This window comes from Sturnus vulgaris, chromosome 22 (assembly GCF_052056855.1).
Source record: "Sturnus vulgaris isolate bStuVul1 chromosome 22, bStuVul1.hap1, whole genome shotgun sequence".
In the NCBI taxonomy this organism is placed as follows: domain Eukaryota; kingdom Metazoa; phylum Chordata; class Aves; order Passeriformes; family Sturnidae; genus Sturnus; species Sturnus vulgaris.
Window position 1 is genome coordinate 9,637,750 of NC_142264.1, and position 24,975 is coordinate 9,662,724.

Here is a 24,975-nt window from a genome sequence, read left to right on the forward strand (position 1 = left end):
TGTCCCTCTCACCACTGCAGTGAGGTCTCCCCAAGCCCCGTGTCCCTCTCCCCACTCCGATGAGGTCTCCCCAGGTCCCCGTGTCCCTCTCCCCACTCCGATGAGGTCTCCCCAAGCCCCGTGTCCCTCTCCCCACTCCGATGAGGTCTCCCCAAGCCCCGTGTCCCTCTCCCCACTCCGATGAGGTCTCCCCAAGCCCCGTGTCCCTCTCACCACTCCGATGAGGTCTCCCCAAGCCCCGTGTCCCTCTCCCCACTCCGATGAGGTCTCCCCAAGCCCCGTGTCCCTCTCACCACTCCGATGAGGTCTCCCCTGCCGTACTCCCCGGTCAGGTGTTTCTTGCCGTCGTCCATGCGCAGCACGGAGCGCAGGCGGCCGTTCAGCACGATGTACGTGCAGTCAGACTTGTCACCCTGCCTGCAGGGAAAACAACCAGGCACCACCATGAAGGAACATCCCTGCTCAGCAAATGTAGCTGGAGGTGTTGAGTAAGTTGGTGAGTTTTTTTCCCTGCCTGGCTTGGAAGACACAGGGAAGTGTTTAATTGACATTTAAGGAACAAATGAGGAACAGAGCAGGAACTTGTTAAAAGGTGACTGGAAACACGTTTAATGTGTAAATGTACAGGCTGTGCACAGTTAGCTGAGACAGGGAGTGACAGGACAAAGGGGAATGGCTTCCCACTGCCAGAGGGCAGGGCTGGATGGGATATTGGGCAGGAATTGTTCCCTGGCAGGGTGGGCAGGCCCTGGCACAGGGTGCCCAGAGCAGCTGTGGCTGCCCCTGGATCCCTGGCAGTGCCCAAGGCCAGGCTGGACATTGGGGCTTGGAGCAGCCTGGGACAGTGGGAGGTGTCCCTGCCATGGCAGGGGTGGCACTGGATGAGCTTATGAGCTTTAAGGTCCTTTCCAACCCAGGCCAGTGTGGGGTTCCATGTTAGGACTGGAAGGGGATGACCAGGGTGTGAGCAGGCCCGAGGGGACAGCACAGGCTCATTGCTGGTTACTCAGGATCTCATTCCCACTGCAAGGTCAACGTGGATGTGCAGAAGAATTCTGCAGGTCAAAGAGCAAGACCCCAAGGGGCTCCAGATGTAGTGCACACACCTTTGTTTACCAAGAACTTTTTTGCTATATCCGGCTGGCACAATTAGGAGTGCTGCTGGGAATGCCACACTTCCAGTGGTGGAGTTAAATGCAACGAATTCCAGAAGATTTTAACAAGATATTGACAGCTAGGATTGTTCTGATGCACAGAGTACTCCAAAACTTCCATTGGCATTAGTGCTGCAGGTATGGTGGTAAAAATTACAATTATACAGATCATGTTCTAAATTAGACTCTTATTCTTCCACCACTGCAGCAACCACATAACAGCTTAATTGCATCCTAGTACATATCCATAAAACTAAGTTTTCCCAAGGTAACTTTTGCCCCTTAAACACAAAATTCCTGTTTTCAATTTACTGCTGAATAAGCCTAACTGAATTACCTTTGAGTTTTGCTGTTTATTTCAGAAAGGCTGAAAACCTTTGACCAATAGATCATCATGCCCTCAACAATGCAGAAACTACCCCCAGAACATGGAACTGTGTCTTAATCAATTACATCACCTAAAAAGCTTGCCAAGACAACAGAAAAGATGAGGAACAGTATGAAATAATTTAGCAACATGTAGAAACAAGAGACTGAAGCAATGTTGAAGATACTGCAGAAAGAAAATAATCTCAAAATAGGTGAACAAATAAACCCGATGGAATGGTTGATAAATGCAGCCTGAGGTTCTCATTTTACACATCCCCAAGGGAGCACAGCTCATGAAGTAGGAAAATTGCAACAAGCATCCAATTTTGTCCACATCTCACCTGTAAACAGCTCGTCCAGCCTCGACCTCCATCCAGTCCAGAGCAAAGTCAATTTGCCTGACAAAGGGGGACATTCTCTTCACGACAGTGTGGGCCACCCCCAGCACCACGCTGGGCTGCTCCCGCATAATCCTGAGAGAAAGGGAAATGTTACTGAAGCTCCCCGGAACAGGCAGCACATCCCAGGGCAGCTGGGCAGCAATTCCCAGGCCACACCCCACTCGTGCCACCACCACTCTCCCCAGGGACTCTGACAAAACACAGGGCTGCCCAGCTTCCAAGCCAGCCCAAATTAAATGGCACTCAGAGCTGGCACTGTCCTAGGAGCAGGATGCCAGTCCTGCTGTCTGGCTCAATTCCCCTCTCCCAGTGCAGGAGGATGGACAGGAGCCATGTGAGCTCTTGTGTATGAGCCTCTTTCCTCAGTTCCCCCTCACAAAGGTCTCTCATGACTCAGGGAAATGTTCATCCTGTTCTCAGGATCTTCCCTCCCTGCTGTTCTGCCCATCTCAGTCTCTTGCTCGTGCTCAGTTTCCCCCACATATCACATCAGAATCTTTTTATATGTAAAGTCTGATGCACTTAAAAATAAAACACCTGCTCTGCATTTCAAATATTCCCTTTCCCCTCTTGCAAATACCACAAAGAGCTGAAATATCTTCTAATAAAGCTCCCAGTCTTCACACTGAATGTTTTTAGTCATGCTTAAAAGTCTCTAATAATAAAGACACCATGTAATTTAGTATGTTCCTCAAACTGAAAAACTGCAAAGGTTCTGCCAGGACAACCTCAAACTCCACAGGGACTGTGAGGCCTAGCAAAAAATCACTCTCACAGACACCTGGGAATTGCTCAGGAATGTCTAATTTCTTGTTCTTTTTAGACTGAAGATCACTTCACCCTGTCACTGTGGGAGTGAGCACTCAGAAACCTCCTGAAGCATTCCCAGGGGTGAATGGATCACACATGTGTCAGGTTGTTCTACCTGTTAGGGCACCTTATCTTTCCTGCTCCTGTGCAGCATCAAGAGCAGACTATTAAAAAATTGTTACTTCACAAGAGAAATAACAACTCACAAAGACTAGATTCGTGTCTGCAGCCTCAGCATGAGAGGTGCACACAGAAAAATGAGGGAGCTGCATTGAAACCTGAACAAGCAGGCTGCTCCAAGCCCCAGTGTCCAACCTGGCCTTGGGCACTGCCAGGGATCCAGGGGCAGCCACAGCTGCTCTGGGCACCCTGTGCCAGGGCCTGCCCACCCTGCCAGGGAACAATTCCTGCCCAATATCCCATCCAGCCCTGCCCTCTGGCAGTGGGAGCCATTCCCTGTGTCCTGGCACTCCAGACTCCTGTAAATTTTCTCTCTCCATGTTTCTTGCCAGCCCCTCAGGCTCTGCAAGGCCACACTGAGGTCACCCCAAAGTTTCTCCTCTCCAGGTGAACAATCCCAGAGCTGCTCCATCCTCTGATCCCCCTGGTGCCTCCTCTGGATCTCTCCAGCAGCTCCAGCTCCTTCCTGTGCTGGTTCCAGGGCTGGGGCAGCTCTGCAGGTGGGGTCTCACCTGAGCCCAGGGGCAGAGGGGCAGAATCCCCCCTCCCCTGCTGCCCACGCTGGGCTCAGCCCAGGGCAGGGGGTTCAGGGCTGGGGCAGGTCCAGCTCTCCCCCACAGCACCCCCAGGTCCCTCTCCCAGGGCTGCTCCATCTGCTCATCCCAGCCTGGGCTGATCCCAGGGCTTGTCCTGACCCAGGGGCAGCTCCAGCACTCGGCCTGGTTGGAAGCTCTTGGCATTCTAGTGGTGACTATGTTCTCTTTTCTTCTGCCTTCAGGCAGAGTTGGGATTGAAGCATGAGAGACAGATTTTCATGCTTGGACTCAGTTGTTTATTAATTCTTATCTATAGTACAGTGAGTGCTACAGCACTTCCAGCTAACAAGCTAAAAGTGAGAAAGTGGAGCCCTACCTTGCTCATTACAAGATCTTTTAAGGCCTAACTATCCAATTAAAAATTATCATCTATATTATTTATACTTTTGACCCAATGACCAAACACCTGTCACCTGCAGTGCAGTACTTTCTATCCAACTAAAAACTACTTTCTATCAAACCAAAAACCAAGAAGAAGAAGGAACAAGAAGGAAGAAGGGACAACGCCCAAGAACTTCCATCTTGTCCTATACCTATTACTATATTCTAAAACCCCAAATTCCAAACCCTTCAGCATGCTGACATTTCTATTCAAACTACACACCAGTGATTACAACTCCATCACTCAATTTTGGAAGCCTTCTCCAAGGCCTCAAGTCAAAAGCAGTGTTCTCCTACCGTTCAGTGTCAGAAAGCACAGAAAATTCAAAACTCCCAGGCTTCTGAGCTCCAACCAGATTCCTGGCTAAGTTTTCTGCATCCATGCTCCCTTCACAAAGAAGGTGCCAGATAGGTAAGAAAAATTACTTAGGAGACCCTATTTGTGCTCTCTGAGCACACATCATGTCAGCCTTGTATCTAACCTCATCCCTAAATAACAGGAGAAGAGAGGAAGGTGTGGAAGGAGCATTGTCACTCTGTTCCCTAACTGGATCACAGTTCTTGTGGACCACTGTAACCTGGCAGAATCAGAGAAAGCCCAAGCAGAGATCCACAATCCAAGACTGTGAAATCAAAAGCAGACTCACCAGGAGCTCTGCACTGCCTGGATGTGGCACAGAAACTGCCCTGAAGTCTTGTAGCCATGTATTTGAACACCTTAGGCCACAATGTGTACCAGGTGCACCAGCCAAGCCATTTTCAGTTTTTCTTATCAAACACTCTGGAATTCATCAAGGCTACTGAAACACAAATTGTGCTAAATTGGGAAGGAAGAAGCTGAAAAACAGAATACCAAGATTACAAGAACTAAGATAAAGAAGGGCAGTGAAGCACTGGACTGTAACCAATCCTATTTCCTGCAAGCTGTGTGCAGAGCTCGTTAGAATGTATAAGTAGAGCATAATGCAAACAATAAAGTGGTTTGTGCTTAATCACATTGGTTATCTGTCCAGAGGCCCTGAGTTCCTGCAAAGTCTTCACATCAAGACTCTCCTTCATTAGTGCCACTGCTGCAGCAAGAGCCCCAGAGCTGCCAGGGACTGTGGGACTGCAGCACACATGGAGCCTCCCATGGATACTCCTCTCCTCACCCAGAGCTTCTATGACTAATTTTGCAATAACAAAGCATAAAATTTCAGCCAAAAGCTTTGAACTTGAAAGGGGAGAGATCCACAGGCACATACCCCTATTTCATGTTGAACTCACCACACTCATATCCCTGCACTTGAATATCCACCAGTAAATTAAACTGAACACTAGCTCTTACATTTAGAACACTTAAAAATCCAGTCAGCAAACACTATTACCAGAAAGCAGGACAGCTTTTCCCTCCTGACCCTCTTCTCTTGCCCTGATTTTTCCATGCTACCCCACCATCCTGACCAAGATATCAAGAGACACATGGAAAACACCCAGCCCTATCCCCCTTCTCAGCAGATTCAAAAGTTAAATCAAGCCCCTAAAAATTCCTGGATGGTTTAGCTCATTAGTTTTACTCCACTTGCTTATTTAGCCCTCAAAGTCTCTTCCCACACAGACTGTCTGCTGTCGTCAATAAAAGCCATTTACTCTTTTCCTCCCTCATAATATGGATCTTAACACATACATATGCATTCAAAATGCAAACTAACAGGCTTCTTTTATTTCCACCTGGAGCTCTCTCACGTCCCTCAGTGCCATGCAGCTTCTACAAGAGAATTAACACAGAAGGTGAGATCCACCCTTAGCAGGAGAAGAGAAAAGAGGTTTTTTTGCACCATTATCAGGCCAGTTTCCTTCCTCTCACGTGGGCATTTACATCCTTGCCCTTCTGTTTGGCACATGCCTGGCACTGGGAAAATTAAAATCCAAAGTTCTGTATAGCAGAGGTTTCTGAGGGACTTTGAGGATTCTTTACTAGAAAGTTCACCAACTATAACAATAAGGGCTAAGTAGTTTCTGTGAATTCCTGGAGCTTCTGCAGATATTCTTGGGGATGTGGCTGCAATGAGATTTTCAGCTTAGCTGGCAAGATCAAATAAAAACCAAAGCTTTCCTGCTTCTCTGGCAAGTGCACATGATTAAGCCTCCAAACTGTGAAATTTACAGAAGCAGAAAATGTGAGAGAGCCACTGGTAGCACAGATCCTGAATTTATTTCCTCAGAGGAGATCCTGGTGACAACTTGATTCCTGTTTCCAGGAGCTGCTGCAGGGGGGGCACTGCACACCAGGAGTGGCACTGCAGGCACATTCCATGGAATGAGCCCTGGATCCAGCACACCATCAGTTTGTGCCACCCCTTGTCCCAGGTTACACTGTAAAGATGTGCCCAAAAGTCTGGATTCTGTCCCCATCTGTTAAAGCAGCTATGGCAGTGATCCTGATCTCTGGGGGAGATCTCCTCTGTTCATGTTCCAGCTGTTAACCCAGCTGTTGCAGTGTTCTTTATCTTGCCCACAGCCCATCCTCCCTCCAGGAGATCTCTCCTGTTCATGGCCATGCAGTCCCAGGGCAGGGCTGATCAAATTCCATCATCCCATTGGGAGATGCTCCAGCCAGGGCAGGAGCCAAACATTTCTTACCCAGATCAAAGGGGAGATTGGGAACAGCAGAGCAGCCTTTTCCCACTGGATCCCAGAGGACAAGAGCTCCCAGACCTTTCTGCAGGATCCCCACTTCAACAAGAACACTTCATCTGGACTGCTCCCACCACCCTAACTAGCAGGGTGTCAGGTTGTATTCTGACTCTGGCAGTGCTTTTCTTTTGCACTACTGCATGGTATTTTTGGCTTTTTTTTCCTATTGAATTGTATTTCTGACTTGGAGTCTCTCACTGGTTTTGCTTTCAAACCAGCACACCCCTGGACTTGCACTCTGCATCTACAGCCAGCCATTCACTCATGGCAGCACCACACAAAAAGGCTCCTGCCCCAAGTTTCAGTGGGAAGGATTTAATTCAACATCCAACACTCAATTCTCCATGCTGGGCTCCTTCCATTACTGTGCTCTTTGCCTCATGACAGCCATAGACCATGTGCTTTCTGCTTCACCCTCTCATTAATTACTGAGGAAAAGCACATCGAGTGTTCCAGGGCAGCAGAGAGGAAAAAGGAAACACATGTGACAGCAAAAGAAGAATTAAATTTTGGAGAATAATAGGAGTTAACGAATTAAGACAAAAATAATTCCTCTGAGATTCCAGGCAATGGAGAAAGCTGAACATTGTGGAACTATGAACACAGAATTTACATTAAAATGGCAAAAAGAACTACACCTATTTTATTAACAAGTTTTTCTTTCTCATAGAGTTCAAAGAAAAAATGAACCAACAGAAGATAGGCTTTGAAAAGCAGCAGGTTTCTCCAATGTCACTTTTAAATCTGGGCCCAGGAGTAAGAAGTGCCATAAAGCCTGGAATTCAGGACGAATTGTGAAGATGAAATGCTGAAATATCACAGAGCTTGTAAAATGGAGATAACAGACTTTAAAGGAGAAAAATAAATATTTGGAAAGGACCCAAAAATTATGATGAGGTGATGTATTGATGGGTCTTGATCCCTGACTGGGAAAGGGTTAATGGAAGCAGAAAGGTAAGCTGGAATAAACAGGAGGTAACTCAGTTCTTGAGAGAGAAAAGAAATCTCAGGAAAATGAGCTTCAGTAAGTGAGAGAGAATCCAGCCCTGAGTAGCAAAAAAAAAAAAAAAAACGGAAAAAAAAGGAAGAAAAGGTGGAATCTGCCTGGCTGGCTGAGACAATATAATGAAATTTGAAGTCAGAAACAAGTAGGAAAACAACAGCAGGAAAAGACAGAGAGAAAAAGTGGCCATTTAGAAGAAATAGCCTGGTACCACACAGAATGGCACAAGTGGGAAGCATCTCTCAGAAATTAGGCCAAAAGTTGACAACCACCTCAGAGCCTGGGAAAAACACAGCTCATCAACAAGGACCTGCTGAGCACAGCACATTCAGCTCCACAGCCACACAGCCTCCTGCCTGGGGTGGGAAAACCAAAATCCCAGGATTCTGGGGTAGAGTTGATCAGGAATACAAACAGCTACAATTATTTAGAAAGCAGGAAGTAGGCAGAGATGGACATCACAATGAAAACACAACAACCTCCCAGAAATCCTCCATGTAACTCAGGACTCATGGCATATTCCAGAAGCTGGAAAATGAGATTATGAAAGGAAATTGTGCATTAGTTCACACACAAATTATGTGTGTGAACTAATTCTAACTCTAAACGACAAGATCACAGAATAAATCAAGGGCATCAATCATCATTATTGGCAACAAGGCCAACCACAGTCATCATATTGGATTTTTAATTACCTAGGTTCCCCTTTAAGCATTAAGTCCCAAGTCAGGTGCTACTTCCAAGGTCCAGGAAGGAACCTGTCTTGCACAGGGGAATTAGTCTTTAACCTGTTCTATTAGTGAGCATTAAAAACCCACTGTTACACTCAGACCAATCATTCACAACACACCCAGCTCCCTGGCTCTGTCTGGGAACAGAACTGCAGAGGTTTTCCAGCAAAAAGGAAAAATGAATCCAAGAGAAAAGGCCTGGCAAAGCAGCAATTAACCCAGGAAACTGCAGGCTCTGGGCAGACTTTCTTATTTGGATTATAAAGTATTTGACTCTTGGGCCATAATTCCTATCCCTTGGGTTAAGTGCTCTACAGGCCTTGAACAAAGATGGCACCATTTAATATTCCCATGTTCCCTGAACTGCTTCTTGTTGGAGTGAAAGCACCTCAGAGAGGGACCACAGCTCATCCACACACCTAAACCTATCCCATGAAGTGCAAGGTTTGCTGTGGGATGCACCTGCAGCAGCACAGACATCCAACACTGGGATTTAAAATCATGGAATCATTACAATTGGAAAAGACCTCCAAGAGCATCAAGTCCAAGCCTTAAAAGAACACCCCCAGGCCCTCTAAATCATATCACAAAGTGTCACATCCTAGGTGTTCACACAGTTTCTGAACACCTCCAGGGATGGTGACACCACCACTGCCTGAGCAGCCTGTTCAGATGTCTGATCACCCTTTCAGTGAAGAATTTTTCCCTGAAATCCAAACTAAACCTCCCCTGGCCATTCCCTCTCCTCCTGTCCCTGTTCCCTGGAGCACAGCCCGACCCCCCCGGCTGTCCCCTCCTGTCAGGGAGTTGTGCAGAGCCACAAGGGCCCCCCTGAGCCTCCTTTTCTCCAGGCTGAGCCCCTTCCCAGCTCCCTCAGCCTCTCCTGGGGCTCCAGACCCTTCCCCAGCTCTGTTCCCTGCCCTGGCTCCAGCCCCTCAGTGTCTCTGTTACAGTGAGAGGCCCAAAATTAAACCCAGGATTTGATGAGCAACCCCCCACCAGCAGCCAGCACAGGGGGATGGTCACTACCTGGTCCTGTGTTCAAAAGAGTCATAAAAAAAATTTAAAAACCTCATATCCATGTATGTTGGAATGGCAGAACTCACTCATAGAAATGGGACTTGGAGATGGAGAGGAAGCTGCAGTCTCTGTTGGCCTTGATGGTGAAGATCAGTGGCTCCCCAGTGAGGACAGCGAGCTGGCCCACGAGCTCCCCAGGGTGGGTGATGAACAGGCAGGTGTCCTCCTCTGAGTCAATCTTCCTCTGGTACACGTGGAGCATCCCCGAGACCACAAAGCAAACATTGACATCCTGGAGCAAATGGGAAAAAAAAAAAAAAAAAAGCAGCTCAGTAAAAATCCCCCAAGATTTTAAAAGCAATTATCCCAGTGACAGCACTATCACGAGCGATCTGCTTCCCAAAAAGCTCCCCTATAGCTTTTGAACAATTAGCTGGTAAAATAAGACACTATAGTGAATTATTAAAAGCAGGTTATGAATATTTAAAACTAAGCAGGCACAATATTGAAAAACGAGTTCCTCTTTGGGTAGTTATGAAAAATGAAGCTGCATCTTCGAGATACCAAGAAATAACAAGAGATTAGGAGAGGAGGAGAGAATGGGCAATCACAGCTGCAGGATGAGGGGCATGGCAGGTCAGCAGAGCAGAATCCAGCACTGCAACTGGAGCTGCCCATCATCTGCTTTGCTTAAGCTCCTCTATTTACACAGGATTATTAGAAATGAAGCTTGTTATATCCCAAACACACTTTGCTATAAATGAATAATGCTGGATTGGTTATTTATGAGGGCTTTACTGCAACTGAGTGGCATCACAAAAGCCCAGAGTGCAGGGTGTGAGAAAAGGCCTCCCAGTCCCCAGAGCTGCTGAGGAAGGATGAAGGTGGAACATTCCACACCTTCCCACGAGGTCCATCAGAGCTGACAACAGCCAGGCACCAGAGCTCCACTCTGGCTCCAGCATCCTGCAAGCAGGAAGGCCCAGAGCTGGGGGAGTTTCACCTCCAGAAGAGAAGGCTTGGGAGGGGACAGGAGGGAATGGGTTATTTGTCATCATTGTGTATAAACAGCTCCTGGAGGGGCACAGACTGAGCCAGACTCACCTGATCCCCCTGCCTGGACAGCACAGTGCCAGCAGTGACCTGATGCAGTGTCACTTTGCCATTCAGCAAGGCAGGATTCTGGAAAAGAAAGGGGTGGGAGGTACAATTTACTGCTCTGTGCACAGGCAAAGGTCCCAGAATGTGAGGAAGCACCCAAATAAAGTAAGAATAACAGTTAAGACCATGTTGCAAGAACTTGAATCTCTTTAAAATATGGCACCTATTTTTATATTTTTCTATGCACCAGACATTTCTTCCAGGAGAGAAAAAAAAATTTGAAACATTTTAATTGAACACACTTGGATCCTTAAAGATTTTCTATTGATCAATTTTCCCCCCAGACTCTTTAAGGGATCTATAAAGAAAAGAGAAGTGTATCAGCTGGTATGAAAAATGAAGTTACTTTGAAAGGAAGATGAACCTAGAGGAGACTCTCCACATCATGGAGTAACTGGACAAGATGACCCAATACTGGCTTTGTCCCAGCCCAGCCCTGTGCTCAGCTGTGCTGTACCTGCAGAGCAGATTTTCATACACTGTACAACAAAAGCTTCCCCAAACTCATGAACTCCTGTGATCAGGCAGAGAAAAGTGGGAATTTCACTCCCAACTGAAAAGCACATGGGAGCAAAGGGTCTTCCCAAAAGCCACCCTCAGTTTGGACCCCAATCCCTTGCAATGTCAAGGAGCTGAGCTAGCTGAACCTAAAAATTCCTTTGATCCAAACATTGCTTTCACCACCATAACCCTGAGTGCACAACAGACAATCAGGCATGGAGAGACTTTTCTTTCCATCTCAAAGAATTGCCCACACAATCTGGGGTCCTGTGTGTGGTCAGGATGAAACCCTAATGCTTCAGGCCACCTTTGCTTTGGCATAACTTCCACCCAAACCAGCAAATCACAGAGTAACAGACTGGTTTGGTTTCAAAGGGACCAGTCCAGGCAGGGACCCCTCCCACTGTCCCAGGCTGCTCCAAGCCCCAATGTCCAACCTGGCCTTGGGCACTGCCAGAGATCCAGGGGCAGCCACAGCTGCTCTGGGCACCCTGTGCCAGGGCCCCACCACGCTTCAAATAAAGAATTTTTTCCTAATATCTAATGTCAGCCTGTCCTCCTTCAGCTTAAGGCCATTCCTCCCTGTCCTGTCACTCCATGCCCATAATCCCTCTCCAGCCTTGTTATAAATGTTCTGAAGTTCAATATTTTATCTCCACCCCTGAACGGGCTGGGGCAGAAAACAAGGCTCAGCTATGAGTTCACATTTTGGCTGAAGAGAGGCAGCACAGTCCTGGCTCCCACAGCTGCCCTGGGTATTTGGCTGTGCCCAGGCTCTGCCTCAGAGGCAGAAGCACTAAAAGCTGCACTCACAAGAAGAAGCAATTGAGCACAAGAGCAGAGCAGAATGTGACCCCAGTCATCAACTCCATTCCAGCAGAAAGCAGCCCAGCAGAGATGTAAACACTCCACCAGTGTAATTGCTCTGCCAGGCTGGAATTGTTCCATTCTGGGTTGAAAAAAAATAGTCCAAGTGAAATAATCACAATTATTTTTTACACCTACTGCTGATAAAAAGAACATATTTTCATCAAAAATAGTTTTATTAGAGCCAGTCTGTTTCATGGGAACATATCCAATGCAGAGAACCTGACAAGCACCTGTCAAAATATTTCAGTTCAGCAATAGCAACTCAACTAATTTCTATAATGTTTATTCTATATTTAGACATTTATGGTTGTATAGTATTATCTATTCTTGAAGCCAAAGTTGTAACTCTGAAAGTACCTCTCAGTAGGGGAATTCAGGCTCCCCCATGAGCTCTACTTATCAAGAGCATTTTCAGGCTGCATCAGCTCAAAAAAAAATTGCTGCAAAGATTTTCTTCATGTCTGAGACTACTTAAGTAGTGGGATAGATTGTACTCAGAGCTGTGAAAGCCTCAGCATTGGAGATCTTTAAGAAGAGCTTAGCCAAAAACCTGCCAGAAATGACTTAGCAATATCTGATTCTGCATGGGAGGGACAGAGTGACCTCCAAGCAGACCTTGGTGTCCTCCTTTGCTGTGCTATTACTGCCCCATTAAGCAATAAAAGAGCTGACAAATAAAATCCATTCTGTCTCTCCCAAATGGGTGAGAGAGCAAACCCAAATTGAGCATTGCACAGTTCCAGGGTTCAGGGTGAAAAACCCAAATTGAGCATTGCACAGTTCCAGGGTTCAGGGTAAAAAACCCAAATTGAGCATTGCACAGTTCCAGGGTTCAGGGTAAAAACCCAAATTGAGCATTGCACAGTTCCAGGGTTTAGGTCAAAAAACCCAAATTGAGCATTGCACAGTTAGAGGGTTCAGGGTAAAAAACCCAAATTGAGCATTGCACAGTTCCAGGGTTCAGGGTGAAAACCTGCACTGATCCCCCCAGCCACTAACATTTAGGGAAAAGAAGTCATTACCCCAAAAAGCTCCATTCCCCAGCAAGTTTCTTTCTTTGCAGGAATGTAACAAATGATTACAGCAGGAAACTCAACAAATTTGGGTACAATAGCAAATATAAGAAGTAACAGAGGTTATTTCTGGGCAAAAAATTAGCAGGGGTTTACAGTACAGAAGTGAAAACACAAACCAATTATAAACAATTTAAATAAAGCAATAATTAACTGGGACAAATAATATTTTTGTCCATGGAAATTCCCTGTAACTCACAAAGAAGAGATGGCCTGCAACACTACTTAACCCTCCCCCATTGTAGCTGCAGATAAAGCTGAAAGCACACAAAAACTGTATGGACTGAAAACCATTCATGACAGAGAGCTAAGGAATTCAAGTTACTTAAAACAAAAGACAGAAAAAGAAGATTTTAATTCTGAAGGCAGATTCCTAAAGGTTACTTGAAATAATTCCTCTCTCCTAGAGACATTTGCCCCCCTCCTCTGTCACATGAAAAAAAAAAAGCAACCAACCAACCAAAAAACCCCAAACCTACCATCTGTCATCAAAACATCTCAATTTTATTCACTCTGACTGGCTGCTCTGAAAAATGACAACTTAAAATGTTTCCATCCAGCTAAGAAAGATTCTTTTTTTTTTTTTTTAAGATAAGAGCTTACAAGAATTCATTTTCTTTCATGTAAGCAGCATTGAACACAAATATTTTGTACACAGTAAGATTCTTCTTGCACTGCCTGTAGAAGAGTCAACTTTTGCTATTCCTACATGGGAAAAAAAATGAGCTTTCAATGCCATTTCTAGCATTTGGCCACATCCTACTAGATTCTAATTTGCTTGTGAAAAACTAAGGTGTTTGAAAATCCTACCTTATTTTATCATTATTTAGATCTTCATGTTACAAACTCTGCCTATTAAGTGCTGCAGTTTGAGGACACTGTTGAAATCAACTTCATCTCTAAACTGCTACTTGATAATTACTGAGAAATTTATTCTAGACTAAAAGAAAAGTGCTGGAATCAGGAGCATCCATAATCTTGGAATTTTTGCTTCTGATCTGATAGTTGGATCAAGAACAGAATAGACAAAGTCCTACTTTAATCCTTCTGCAACAAGAATTTATTCTAAAATAGTCTGTAGCCTTTCAAGAGGACATAAAAGCCTGAAAAAAACCTGAAAATTAAAATAATGAGACAGGTAAGGCTCCTGCAGACTAAGAGACCTCAGATCAGTGATGATGTGGAACAGGCACCCTGAGCCTCACAACAGGGAGCTGAAAGACCCTGAGAGGGATTTTGAAGCTGCAAGGGGAATAATTTTGCAAGTCAAAAGGGAATGCTAAAATCTAGAAGCAAAATCTTTTAAGTTCTAGCAAATGTAGTTTGGTGAGAGCTCTGAAGGCAGGGAGGAGGTGCAGCAGCTGTGCCCAGCCTCTGGCAGCAGCAGCAGACTGGAATTATTGCAGAACAGGCTGGAACAAACCAAGGATGTCTGTGACTGACTGAGACAGATGCAGAGCTTTCCCAAATTGTCTGATTATCCACATGAACAGACACACCTCCGTAATGAAATGCATCTGGAATGACTGGAATGATGAAAACAATCATTTTAAATCCTTCCTACAACACCAAGGGGCTCAGCAGGGGCTGAACACAGCAGGGATCAGCCACAGCCCATGCCAGGGGCACAGGACCCAGCTGGGAGATGCTGCCAGTGCCCCTGGGCAAGTCCAGGGACACAATTCCAACCCAAACAACTCCCTGGGATGCAGTGCCACCCTCCCTGGGATGCAGTGCCACCCTCCCTGGGATGCAGTGCCACCAGGATTCACGGGGTCAGCAACCACCTGACCCTTTAGGTAACTCCCCAGACTCAGTGAGAGCAGAGTGAGGTGGCAGGAATTGCACACGTGCTGCCTGCAGGGCTGGCTCTGCACACACACACACACAGGGAAGATTCATGCACTGCACTCCAGACTGCTCTGCAGAAATGGCAGAATAATTCAAATTTATTTCAGCCCTTCTAATGACTTAACAGGCTGTTGAATAAAACATCCAGCCCATCTCCAGCATACTGAGGAGACAAACCCACTTTGCAGTTCCTGGCAGAATGAGATGAAAAGCAGAAGCAAAGCCAGTTCCCCCTGCAATAACTCACATCAAGTTTCATCAGGGATGAGAGGTCTTTCTTTGCTGCTTCCACGATGGCATCAATGTGTTTGCTGTTACAGGAGTCCTGCACAGCACTGTAATGGAAAACTGCTGAAGGAGTTTCTGTCACTGTCACGGTCTTCTTCAAAATCGACTGCAAAGAGAAGAAACACATCAAAGATCAGTTTAAACATCAAAATTGGCACCTCCCTGGCCAAAATTTGCCTTTATCGTCTGCATTCTCTACCCACCACAACTGGTGGTCTGCAAAAAAAGAAATCTAGGTTTCCAAAAAAGCAACAGCTTGCTAACTTCATTATCCCTGTATTTTTCTGCACAGCCTGACACTCGAATCAAACAAAGTTACTCATCACAGCTTGTGAAAGGGAAGGAATAAGAGACTTCAGAAACTGGGCTGTTGCCAGCTTGATGGAACTAAAACTTTATCAACTCTGTACACAAAGATGGAGGAAAAGAGAAAATGTCTGTCAAGGTCACAGTGAGCAACAGCTTCATTCCAGATTTTAAGCTGCAGTTTTATAAATCAAGAGTGGTTTTGTGCTCTTGACTTCCAGGTCAGCATTTGTAAAAAGCAGATCACTAAAATAAAAACCGATTTATAAATAATGACCAGAAACCTACAGCCAATACAAATTTTTAATTCCTTGCTGTAAAGTACTTCTCACAAATAAAGCACGGTCTGACAAATCCAAATAATTTATTTCATGAATCAGGGCAAGAAAACATGTTCTTTCATTGTTCAGTTTCATAGTTCAGTTCTTTCACTTGCAGCAATGGTTTCCCATTGCTCACTAAGGGAATCTCCATAGAATTTCAAGATGTGCATTAAAATGACTTGACAGCCACTAAAATTTATGGAAACACCCTTTTAAGTTAAAAAACAACAATACAAAAACATTCAAGGCCAGGTTGGATGGTGTAGAGGAAGGAGTCCCAGGCATGGCAGGGGGATTGGACCAGCAGAGCTTCAAAGGTCCCTTCCAACTCAAATCACTTGGGAATTCCATAAATCCAAATATCCCAACTTGTACAGAGCTGCAAGGGCAGTGTTTTAAAGGGAGGAGAGGGAGAGGGGAGAGCTCACCTTGGCCACTGCAGGGCTGCCAGCACCATCCTCAGGGCTGAGCTGCACCCTGGCCCTCTCGTAGGCCATGTCCATGTCTGACTTGGCCCCACTGGAATTGTCTGCAAGAACACAAAAATCCTGCTTTGAGCACCTCCTGCACTGCAGTTTCTCAGAAACAACAGGTAACACAGCAAGTGGGGCAACTTTAGCAAGTGGCACCTTCACGTTCCCATTATTTTCCAGTTCCTTTTGACCTAGAACTTGAAATCTTCCCATCTGAACTCGAGTGTACAACACGTCCCAGAATTCCCACATCCACTCTTGTACAGTCATTATTTGAAGCTTTTTGGGGGGATTTTTGTCTGCTGAGAATTGGCAGAGAACTGCAGAGAGTGAACTCCTGATAACTTAAGACTTTCAGGTGTTTTTCATGGCTTTCTACAGAATTGCCTGAAGTGTTGATGCTGATGGCTCATATCAACTGCTGCATCTTATTTTCCATACTCTACAAATCCTTGAAATCCTTCATAGGATTAACATTAAATTTTGGGGCCAATTCCCTAATTTGTGAGAGCAGCTCAGCCTCTGATCTCATCTATTGCTCCTAGATGTTGATGGGCTTGTAGAAAAGGCGGAATCTGCTGAAGAAATATTATTTCTTTTAAAAGCCTTTTTAGATAAATTAGGCATATTTTCTACTCAGTTCCACATCCTTGGAAGTCACAGCCTGAAGATTTACAGGTGAGTTTAAAAATCATGCAGAAATGGCAATTTCCTTTAATGAATAAATTTATAATAATTTCTATCTTATTTCTATGCCTAATATAGCTCCAAAATAGACTATTCAGAAAAGTTTACATTTTCTTCCTTAGATCTGTTGCCTTCAGTCTCTACATTGTTCTTACACTTTTGCTTTTATAAATACAAATTGCTACTCAGGAATAAGCTGGGCACTTTGGAAAAGCAACTGTCTTTCCTGACTGGTAAATTCTACCACCCAATAAATCCAAATCTTTAATTCTGAATTCTTTCCCCACCTGTCCCTCCCAAGAGACACACACCTGGATTGCCCCAAGCTTTGGGAATTTGGCTTTTGGACCCAACATTGACATTCTTGTGATCTGTGATCATGTGACAATACCGCCCTAGCACAAAGGGCTGTCCATAAATTTAATTTCAAAAACCACAATTTTTATTTCTGAAAGGGCTTGACTCCTATCTCCCACCCCAGCTGGGCCAAGGGAAGAATCCCACTGCCACAAATCTTCAGATCTACCTCAGAGTACTCTTCCCATGTCATCTTGAGGAAATGGCCTTGAGCTCTTCCAGGGGAGGTTTAAACAGGATATTAGGAAACATCTTTTCATGGAAAAGGTTGTAAAATACTGGCACAGGCACCCAGGGCAGGGGTGGAGTCACCACCCCTGGAAGTGCTCAAAGGACACGTGGGGGTGGCACTTGGGGTTTAGTGGTGAACACGGGGGTGGTGCTGGCCTGACAGTTGGACTTGAATATCTTAAAGGTCTTTGCCAACCTTAACCATAATTCTGTCATCCAGAAATATAAACAAATTCTTGCACATTTCAAACCTGCCACTGGGATCATAATGAAGTTATTCAATGATCAGCCTCCAAACAAGAAACTAAACAAGGTTGACCTGAAGTTGATCATCATCATAACTTACAAGCCATAAGATAAAAATTAAAAAGAAACAGTAATGCTGTTGATGCTATGAACTGAATTTCCTACACACTGCAGCATTCAAGACCCTAAATCAGCTATAAAACTGGGATAGTAGAAAGAGCAGCTCCATATGAGCTGATCTGGCTCCCTGCCAACCTCCCTGCACCCCAAAGCCCAGGGTCAGACCCCTGAGCCCCACCACACCAAGTTTCCATCTGAAACTTTCACATTTTCCACCTGAACACTCAGCTTCAACCCAAACACGTCGATTTTGGCCCTGCAGGCAGGGAAAGCTTCTCCTAGGCAGCCCTGCACCCTAAATCCCGTGCAGAGGAGGAGGAGGAGGCATTCTAAGGATGAAAGCTGCTCCACTGCTGCTGAGAGCAGGAGCCCTGCCCTGAGCCTGGTGCCCACCCAGGGATTGCTGGGAGGGCCTGGCTGCTCCAAGGGATGAGCTGCACGTGGAGCCAGTCAGGAGAGGGATGGATCCTGTGTGAGGAGCTCATGGTGTCCCACACCCTGCTGGGATGGGGATGGAACAATCCCATGCCATCCCCTGCACAAACAGTGACAACAGCCACAGTCCCTGGCACCATTCCCAGCCTCTTCCTGCCAAGCTCTGCCAGTCCCACGTGCACAGTTTTGGGGAAACAGCAGCTCCTCCAACTCTTGGGGAAAAAAACCCCACCAAAACAATAAAAGACAACTCCTGTTCAACCTTAAAAATAGAGTTAGGCAGACTTGCTTCCAGGGACAATGAAGGGGTGAAGTTGTTACATCCAAAAGGCGCCGCTGTTTTATTTCTGCTTTCTAATCCCTCTGTCCCCCAGCCCAGATGCTTCAATGAATTAATTCCATCTTTCTGCACACAAAGCTAGCACACTTATAAAGCAGAGTAGCCTGAGCTGGCAGAAGCCCATTCCCTCATCTACACAACTGCTATGTTTCAAGTTAGATAGCTACACAAAAAAAACAGAAGAACAAATTATAGCCAGCCCCAGGAGCAACTGAGGGAGAAGTGTTTTCTCCCAAAGCAATTTTTAGCAGTGTTTATTAATTCTAACAACAAGCAAATCAAGGAGATGTTGAGATAACAGCACTTGTATGACTCTAACAGCTTTCTCCTCTCTGAATTAATAATAAACATGATCAATATTGCACGGAGTCTGAACACACAGTAAACAGTGGAATAGAATCCGAAGCAAGATCTTGATCTTTTCATTAAAGACATCAAGACACTTTCTGTGCAAGCTAAACAGTGAGAAGAAATCAGCTGTTAACTGAGGCAAATCATAATTACCCAAGTAGATACGCTCCTTCTGCCAATAAAAATTAATTTTCTCTCTCTGCTAAGCTCTGTGTACCCTGGCATAACGTTTATGGCACATAAAAGGAGAAAGGAAGGACAAATGGACATATCCACTGAGAAGTCTGCAGGGATCCTTCCATATTAAAGCTCCTAAGAACTCACAAGGACTGTCCCTGAGAATGTCACAGGGCTGCACAGGCAGAGCTCACTGGACTGCCTCCTTTCCCTGGGGGAAGGGGCTGTGTTCAGGGCAAGGATTAATTCATTTACCACTGAACCAAGTGTGCTGGTGCATTTTATACTTCCCAGTGCAAAACAACCTCACACACATGAAAGCCAAGCCAAGTCTTGTGTGGGTCAGTCAGTATTTTCTCTTAATTTGTCTTCCTGGCTTAGGAAGATCATCTTAGACAAAATCCATCACATCCACCCCTCTGGACAGTAACATGGAAACCATGGAAAAAAAAAAAAAATCTAAGTGGGACACCCTACACTTGCCCAGCAGGAACTGAGGAGGGAAAAAAAATCAGCCCTCCAGTGCTACAAGTGAAGGAACTCCCCATTGCTCTCCTCTGTGCACACCAGCAACTTCATGTGGCAGCAACAAGTGACGCAAACCTTACCCTGGAGAAAGCTCTCAGTGCTGAGGGCTCCCTCAGCCTGGCTGCCTCCTCCTTGTCTCCAACCCCTCACAGTTTGTTCCTTTCTCCTAAGTCACTTAATAGCCATGGTGAGCAATAAAAGCATCTTCTAAAGTATTTATTCCACTGATGAAACATTTCTCTATTAACAGTACCTGAGCATGACCTTGGAATTCCCTCACAGTGGTTAATTTATTACCCACCTAACACAGACACATGCCTGTGTTCTGTGATTCCCACAAGAACTCCAGTTTCTCCACCTTGGAACACAAAGCTGCCTAAACACCAGGCCCAGAGGAAAATGTCTACAGTGGAGTAACTAAAGTTCCCCAAAATGATACTGCAGCATCAAACCAGCTGAGCCTCATAAATGTCTCCTCAGAGCATCCCATGATCCATCACCTTTATTATCCACTCTAAAGAACATTCCTCTAAAAGCAGCAAAGCCATCTAATGTGCTTTTTGGGACAATCAGCCAAGCAAGAGACGTGTGTCATCTTCTGTGTGAAAGATGATGGCCAATCATCATAATTCAGTTTGTTTCAGTAATATCAATTAATAAAGCTCTTCATTTGCAGGTCTTGGAAGGCAAATGATGTTCCCATTGCTGATAATGACAGCAAGGGAATGCTCTCTGGGATAACAGTCCATTTGTTACTAAATAATTTTTTGACCAATGAGTTAGGAAACAGCACCACTGCAAGATGATTATCCACCATAAACAGGAAAATTATCTAACCCAGCACTCCAGAGATCATGTGGTTTCTCCCATGATTAGATAAATTACATATTTCCCACCATTTTGCCAAGCACTACTTACTAGAAACCTCTGTAGACCCTGCATAGGGAGGTGATGAAAGGCTTCTTCTAAAAACATGCTCAGAGTTTTCTGCACCAGAAATCCTCAACATATCTGAAATTGAAAACCAAATGTTGTAAACACAAGGTATTCCCTAATAAAGTAAGTTTCACTAACAACAAGAACCTTGAATTACCCACTATTAAAGCCTGGCTTAAAGATTCTGAAACACTGATATTAAGTATTGTTTAAACCTTTTTCCTGGTTTTAATTATTTTTTAATCCATCTGCAGAGGCAAAATTCAACTCCATCTATTTTCCTGGCTTTACCTTCAGTACTGAGTCTTTAGGCTGAAAAGACACATATCCAGCAATTATTCTATTGGTGTCTAGAGTGCTGAATTTTCCCAAATCCCTCTCTGCATTCAAAATGAGGAATCACTTATTTCTCCCCTTTCCTTCATTCCTCAATATCATTAAGAACACAGTAATATTTCCCCATTGAAGCTGAGGACTATCCAAAGGCTTCAATCAGAAATTAATTTAAGACAACCCTTAACTACTCTGATAAAATAAAACCCCTCTGACCAATAGCAGCAATATCAACAGTGGAAGAAATGTAGTGAAAGGACACTTTCACTTTAGGGGAACGGCCTCAGGCTGATGGAGGGCAGGGTTAGACTGGATTTAGAGAGGAAATTCTTTACTATTAAGGGCAGCGAGGCCCTGGCACAGGGTGCCCAGAGCAGCTGTGGCTGCCCCTGCATCCCTGGCAGTGCCCAAGGCCAGGTTGGACATTGGGGCTGGAGGAGCCTGGGATAGTGGGAGGTGTCCCTGCCATGGCAGGGGTGGAATGGGATGAGCTTTAAGATCCCTCTCAGCCCAAACCAGTCAGATCCTGTGAGTAGTACAAAAATTAAAGAAGATCCCAGAGGACAAGTCATCCATGTTTCCAGGAGCATTACCCATTTCCAGGGCTTCCCCAGACTTTTCAAACTTCTCTCCACCACGATCCTCCTCCAAAGCACTGGACATTTGTCTCTTCCCTGCCTTGCTGGTGCTGCCTCCTGTGGTGACACTGCTCAGGGAGATCAGTGGGATGGCCGGGCTCTGCTGCAGCAGCAAGGGGACAAGCAAACATCAAGCACCCCTCCCACGTGTGCCACACCCTGGAGCCTGCACAGACCCCCAGCTACTGCTCACGTTGTGCTCATCAGCCCTAATCCCCAAGGGTGGCTTGCCCTGAGATCTGCAGCTCCCTGAGTGCATCCCAGCAGGGCCTGGGGACTCCCAGCCTGACACTTTGAGTAGTCCCTGACCCTCTGCCACCACGGGTGCAGCAATTTTCCCACTGCTCCAGGCAGAGGTGACAACAATAGCAAACATCAGAACTGCTGCAGCACCGAGCAGAGCACACACATCACTCTGGAATGATGCACTGGGGAACTGAAACCTCCCCAGCAATTCCCCAGGCATCAGCCTAGGCTGGATTTTATGGGCTGGTTAGACAAGTGCCTCAGTCCTCAAGCACTGTCATTATGAAATTAATATGTAACATTTGCTTTATGACCTTCTGGAAGAAGGAAATCCCTGTGTGCCCTGCCAGGAGAGCTGAGGGCCTGCTTCCCAAACTTACACAGCTGAAGAGCTCCGTGGTCAGCCCCAGGTAGTTGTGCAAGGCCAGGAATGTCACCCTCTGCAGCCTCACCATGATGATCTGCAAACAGGGAATAAAGAAGCAATAGCAATGGATTCAGCATTCTCCCACACTCATTCTGGCATTTAGAGACAATCATGCACCAGAGTACCTGAAAGCATTCTATAAAATACAGGCTGTACCCTAAGCTGAAATTCCTTTTTAGCAGCTGATAAATTGAGACAGATTCAAATGATTTACCAATGACTTCACAATCATTTGATGGCACGAGAATCCAAAGTCTTACTCCCAAACACCAAATGCTTTTTGTTTTCTATAAACACCAATAATAAAAATGCCTTGAAATAGAAGTATTTGCTTCCAGTTTTCCTCCTCATTAAAAAAATTATTCCAGCTCTCCCCCATAGAGAACCTGTCCCACAAGCACTTACACCTAACACTGCAATCAGTGGCACCTTCCTCTGCCCTGCCAGCTAATTCCCACTCCTGAGCCATCCTCTCTTTTGTATCAGCTCTCACAGAGCAAATTAATTCGGTGTTAATGATCTGTTCTCCTTCAACCAGCAGGTTCATGTGTTGCTCATAAATCACCCAGAGACCAGAACAGTTTGCAAGGACAAACAGATTCAGAAGTGATAGTAAAGCAAAAGGATGGCCCAGAGCCACTCGTGGGGTCACCCTGTGGCTGCTACACCTGTGGGACAAGGCACCAGCCCTGGAAATCCTTAATCCTGATCCCTGCACCACCTCTCACCTGCAGGGGATGCTCACCTGAGAGCTGGCTGAGCCCCTGCAAAGCAACAGAAGGTGAACACAGAACTGACACAAAGCACAGCTCTTCCCTCAGGTGCTGACAGAGGCTTCTAAAGTGACAATTCACACATCAGTCTGCATTTTGTGACTCTTACAAAGCATCAGCCCTCACCAAACAGCTGCTGAGGGTCCAGCAGTCCTGAGGACATGTGACAGTCAGTTCGTGACTCTCAGCCATTCTGGAACCCTCCTGGTGCACACCAAGCTGCAGAGCCCACACCAGCACCTTTCTATTCCCCAAGGACCAACAAACTCACACAGTAGGTCTGGCTGATTGATGAAGGTACCACAGGCAGAAACTCAGTTAATGGAGATATGTAGATACATAAATTATTTCTGCCTGTTTGGGATAATGCTGGATTATCAACAGCCAGGACAACAGCAGAACAAATCCAAATCTTGATAAGCTGTGCTGAGCAGTTCTGTACCTACCAAAGGATGGATGGTGAGCTTGCTGAGCCTCTAAATCTCCTCCTGTAACCTGGAAATGAGAGTGGTTCCCCCTTCCCCCTCAGCTCTACCCACCTGCACCACTCTCACAAGGGTTTCAGGGTATTTCTGGAACACATCCTGGAAGGCACTGGCTGGAAGCCTCAGAATTGTGGATGGAGTGGCTGCTCGGGCCGACACGGTTTTATAGGGAGCAGGGTGACCCTGAGAGTAAATTCAGAAACACAGGGTTAATCCATCAATTATCCAATCCAGTTCTTCCCAAATTCCTGCCTTGCTGCTGTCTGTGTCTCACAGACATAGTCTGACCACAAAAAGCCTTGAGCTGGTGCCCCATGACCACAGGGGGTGTAAAGAGGGTGAATTCACACCTGCATTAGAAACAGGGGAGGGAAATAAGAGCTCCAGGGAGCTGGATCAGGTTGAGGGAAGTGCCAGGCCCAGCTCTGACACGGTTTTATTACAGAGCCAGCCTTCAGAAGCATTTGAAATCCCAGCTAGTCAAGGCTGCAGAGAAAAGAGGGTTTGTTGATTTTATTATCTGTACTGACAACCAAGCTATTTGCTGCAAAAACAACCCCAGACTCACACAACCAGTGAAAAACGCAACAAAATTGTACAGTAATTACAGACATAATGGAGAAAGACAAAAGACAGGCAGATTTCTTGTGTTTCAAGATATATATACATATTTTTTCATATATATATATATATGAAATATTCCATGTGACAAAGCCAGACAGCTTCTCTTTATTGGAGACAAAGTGGGTCTAGACTATGCTGCTCAAAGGACAGATAAAGAACTAACAAACAAATGAAAAGTGGGTAGAATACAGAGATTTTTTTTCACATTGGAAGGCAAGCCTCTGGGTTTGGATTTTCCCCCTTAAATGAGAATAGATTGTAACAAAAATCTACTGTCAAAGACTTGGATAAAAAACCAGACAGACAATGCCCCTTTTACCCACTCAATAAATGCTGAGAACAACATCTCTAACTCATAAATTAATTTACTAATCCATCAAATGTTAATTTACAGAGTATTTATGATATAAAATGAGCCTTTCTGCAGCACAGAGCAGGAAAGAAGGAAGAAATGGAAGTTTCTATTTTAACAGCACCTCATAGCAAAAAAAAGCTCCAGCAGTTTTCCCCCTCCTGAGCAACAGAAGGAACCTTTTCCCAACACTGACACACAGATGTTAAATGCTGATTACAAACCTAACTGCCTGCAAGACTTGCACAGCATCACACAACTCAACACAAGCACTTGGAGGGAATTCCTGCCTAAAGAACCCAGCAAAACCAAACAAGAGACTTTTCTCTAATCACTCTGGAAAATAAAGCTGCAGCTCTGTCTGCCTGCTGGTCTGGAAGGCACCATGAAGCAGATTCTAAAATTAAATTAAATTAATTGGAACCAATATCTTAATTACACCAACTTCAGCTGACCTTTTTATAAAATCTGAGGATGATATTAATAGCTATGATTTTCAAGTTCCTGAGGGATCTGAAATTT

At 45.3% G+C, this 24,975-nt stretch overlaps 1 protein-coding gene across 4 annotated transcripts in view; it reads right to left on the minus strand.

Moving 5' to 3' along the window:
- The window catches only part of PNPLA7 (patatin like domain 7, lysophospholipase), a 130,098-nt gene that overhangs the window by 92,066 nt on the left and 13,057 nt on the right, over nt 1–24,975 (minus strand). For 3 of the 4 annotated variants that reach the window (XR_015808116.1, XM_088177733.1, XM_088177731.1), the window contains exons 10-19: nt 23,532–23,660; nt 22,173–22,253; nt 21,502–21,649; nt 20,558–20,650; nt 16,123–16,223; nt 15,025–15,171; nt 10,426–10,503; nt 9,408–9,613; nt 1,865–1,996; nt 294–417 (exon numbers count right to left, since the gene is read on the minus strand). Coding sequence is in view for 3 of the 4 variants with exons in the window: in XM_088177733.1 (XP_088033859.1) it covers nt 294–417; nt 1,865–1,996; nt 9,408–9,613; nt 10,426–10,503; nt 15,025–15,171; nt 16,123–16,223; nt 20,558–20,650; nt 21,502–21,649; nt 22,173–22,253; nt 23,532–23,660 (1,239 nt within the window). In the remaining variant the exon portion in view is untranslated. The remainder of the gene's footprint in view (nt 1–293; nt 418–1,864; nt 1,997–9,407; nt 9,614–10,425; nt 10,504–15,024; nt 15,172–16,122; nt 16,224–20,557; nt 20,651–21,501; nt 21,650–22,172; nt 22,254–23,531; nt 23,661–24,975) is intronic. The other variant, XM_088177732.1, reaches the window with a different exon arrangement.